Source organism: Poecilia reticulata, linkage group LG10 (assembly GCF_000633615.1).
Source record: "Poecilia reticulata strain Guanapo linkage group LG10, Guppy_female_1.0+MT, whole genome shotgun sequence".
NCBI lineage: Eukaryota > Metazoa > Chordata > Actinopteri > Cyprinodontiformes > Poeciliidae > Poecilia > Poecilia reticulata.
In genome coordinates, this window is record NC_024340.1 from 24,272,022 (window position 1) to 24,275,282 (window position 3,261).

Here is a 3,261-nt window from a genome sequence, read left to right on the forward strand (position 1 = left end):
TTCTGGAGTTTATAGGAGAGCCAGGCATTCTGTCCAGAGTCCACATCCACAGCCACCACTTTGGTCACCAGGTAGCCCACATCTGCTGAACGAGGAACTATTTCAGCCACCATGGAGCCTCCAGTCTGGACTGGATACAGAACCTGAGGTGGATTATCGTTCTGGTCCTGGATCAGGATTTTTACGGTCACGTTGCTGCTGAGTGGAGGAGAGCCTCCATCTTGAGCTGTGACCACAAGGTGAAACTCTTTTATTTGCTCGTAATCAAATGACCGAACCGCGCTTAGAACTCCGGTTTCAGCGTTTAAAGACACGTAAGCAGAGACCGGATTTCCTCCAACGTGCGTGTCTTCTAAAATATATGAGATTCTGGAGTTTTGATTCCAGTCGGAGTCCCGCGCATTGACAGAAAATATAGAATAGCCAATTGGATTGTTTTCCACAACGTATGCAGAATAGCTACCTTTGTCAAACAATGGAGCGTTGTCATTAACATCCGATACTGTAAGACGCAAATGTGTTGACGAGGACAGAGGAGGATTACCGAAATCAGAAGCTGTTACCGTTATGTTGTACTCTGGGACATATTCCCTATCTAAATCTTCATCTAAGACCAAATTGTAGTAGTTTGTTAAAGATGATTCAATTCTAAAAGGAAGTTTTCCAACTACAGAACATTTAATTTGACCATTTTTGTCAGAGTCAGCGTCTTTAATGTTTAAAATAGCGACTGTTGTGCCGGTAGGTGCATTCTCCACTATCGGACTGGAAAAAGACATCACACTTATTACTGGGGCATTGTCATTAATGTCAACTACATCAACTATAACTTTACTTGTGCCGATCAAGCCACCCTGATCTTTTGCCTCAACTCGCACTTCATACCTTCTCTGTTTCTCAAAATCTATTTCGCCAAAAACATAAATTGTGCCCGTGCTGTTATCAATGCTAAAAATATCCGCAGCGCTCCCTTTCGTTTTGGACAAACTAAAAGAAATGAGCCCATTTGATCCAATGTCAGCGTCTGTGGCGTTCACGRCAATAACACTTGTACCTTTAAGAGTGTTTTCCACCACAGACGCTTTATAAACCGACTGATTAAATACTGGAATATTGTCGTTGGCATCTAAAACAGTCACATCTATATTCACTGATCCAGATCTCTGCGGAGTCCCTCCATCAACTGCGATCAGTTTCAAATGCAGGTCGGGACGTTGTTCTCKGTCTAAAGCCTTCTGCAGCACMATTTCAACATTTTTACTTCCGTCTGTATTTACATGTTGCTTTAGTATAAAATTGTCGTTTGGTGATAAAACATAATCTTTCAACGCGTTTTGGCCTACATCTAAATCCTCTGCGGTCTGCAGCGGAAACTGCACTCCGACAGCAGCTAATTCGCTGACTTCAAACCTGATTGGTTTATCTTTGCTTGGAAAGACGGGAGCATGATCATTTATATCCAAAACCTCCACAGTAATTCTATGCAGCTCCATCGGGTTCTCCAAAATCATCTCAAAGCTGAAGCTGCAAGGCGTAACATCCCCACAAAGCTGTTCTCGGTCTATTCTTTCGTTCACAAGCAGGATCCCTTTGTCTGCATTCAGCTCGGTGTAGTGAACGTTTTCTCCGGTGACAATACGGGCGCGTCCAGTTCGGAGCCGTTTTACATCCAAGCCAAGATCTTGCGCCACATTACCGATGACGGAGCCCTTCTTCAGTTCCTCTGGCACAGAGTAGCGAATCTGTGCATCTGCCATGTAAATGAAATAAAGCAGAAAAACAAGCAGCCCCATTTGCCGTTGCATCCCGGAAAATAGTCGCCATTTTATCCATGCGAAAGACACGTATTTTATATTCCCCATCGTTTAAAGGTAAAGCGATAACTGTCCAAAAGATTCTTTATTCTGTCGTGGCTTATTTGATGTTTTTTTTTTTCCAAAATAAATTTTGATTTTCCGTGTTTCTTTTGTCAGTCCGATAGAGCTGCTAACTTGACTTTGTAACAAAGTAAAATGGACCGCCTCCTCTGCACATACTGCATGAGGACAGCCTTCGTGACGAGATGCACAAAAAATCTTTTACAGACCAACAGCGTCACTTAGAGTTAAAAAAATATACATATATGTCAAACGAGGGCTACAGACTGTAATACTTAATATTACAGTTTGTAATATTAAGTGTGCCAATATATATAGTGAAGGAGCTAAAAATAATAAAACTAGGGTAAAATTAATGAATGTGCAACTTAAGATCAATTGCTGACATCAAGAAAAACACCCCAGAAGCATGTCATCACAGCCTTAATTACTTCCTGAAAGCGCCAGGAAGCGAAACATGTCGTCATTCATTGAACATTATTTTAGGGGAATTAAATAGGTGTCTACGTGATGATTTATCACGTATCATAATGCCTTTTATCCTTTAACCAACATATCCAGACGGGACAACATCAGACMAGTTCTTTTTCTGCTTCATGGGCTTGTGGATATTTTCAGAAWTCCAATTAAGATTTTTATATTTTATTTTAATGCCAAAATAATTTTGGAATATCTTGTTTTCTCAGAAATTCCACCATTTTCTAAAAACAAAAAAAATGCAATGATGTCTTCAAATCTATGCACGTTAGCGCACAATGTGTCTGTGTACAAATCTGAGAGTATATTTTCGCTGCTGACGTAGTTTATTCCGGACTAAAAAATAAATAAATGAGTTCACGGCACTTGACATTTTCATCCCCTACATATTTGATGTCCCTTTTACGTTGTGTAGGGCGAAGCGTAGTCATCTAATATAGAGAACTATTATTTTCAGACGTGTTTAAGGCTTCTTTTCAAATGTTTTGTAAAAAGACAGATAACTTAGAGCAAAGACGAAAGGAAGAATATCTGAACTAACCTCTAGAGGAGAGTCGAGGTCATCCAGGATGCTCTTCTCAGTCTGCATCCGTTGCATTGTCCCWGTAGAACTGGGATCCATTAGCAACACGTTCTGACTACCACCGATGCCAAGCTTAATGTCACTYTTTCTGGAGTCAGTCGTCCTGCACACCTCGTAATTGTACACGTGTGGCAAAGTTCCTGTTCCCATGGTGTCTGAGTAACGAGGTGGATAATATGGAATCACAGGGAGACTGGAGTGATACAGGATGCGAGTCTGTCTCCATCTGTAGATCTTCACTGATATAATAACCACTAAACACGTGATGAAGAGGAAGGAAACCACAGCCAGAGCCAACACTAAGTAAAAAGTCAGGTTGTCATT

The 3,261-nt window shown here is 41.0% G+C and overlaps 2 protein-coding genes across 10 annotated transcripts in view; both read right to left on the minus strand.

Annotated features, from left to right (window-relative positions):
* The window catches only part of LOC103471737 (protocadherin gamma-C5-like), a 276,959-nt gene that overhangs the window by 166,691 nt on the left and 107,007 nt on the right, over positions 1-3,261 (minus strand). The gene's annotated exons all lie outside the window — the stretch shown is intronic.
* LOC103471727 (protocadherin gamma-A11-like) overlaps positions 1-3,261 on the minus strand; it is an 8,342-nt gene that overhangs the window by 2,422 nt on the left and 2,659 nt on the right. The window contains exon 2 of the mRNA XM_008420909.2: positions 12-1,022. Coding sequence (XP_008419131.2) covers positions 12-1,022 — 1,011 coding nt within the window. The remainder of the gene's footprint in view (positions 1-11; positions 1,023-3,261) is intronic.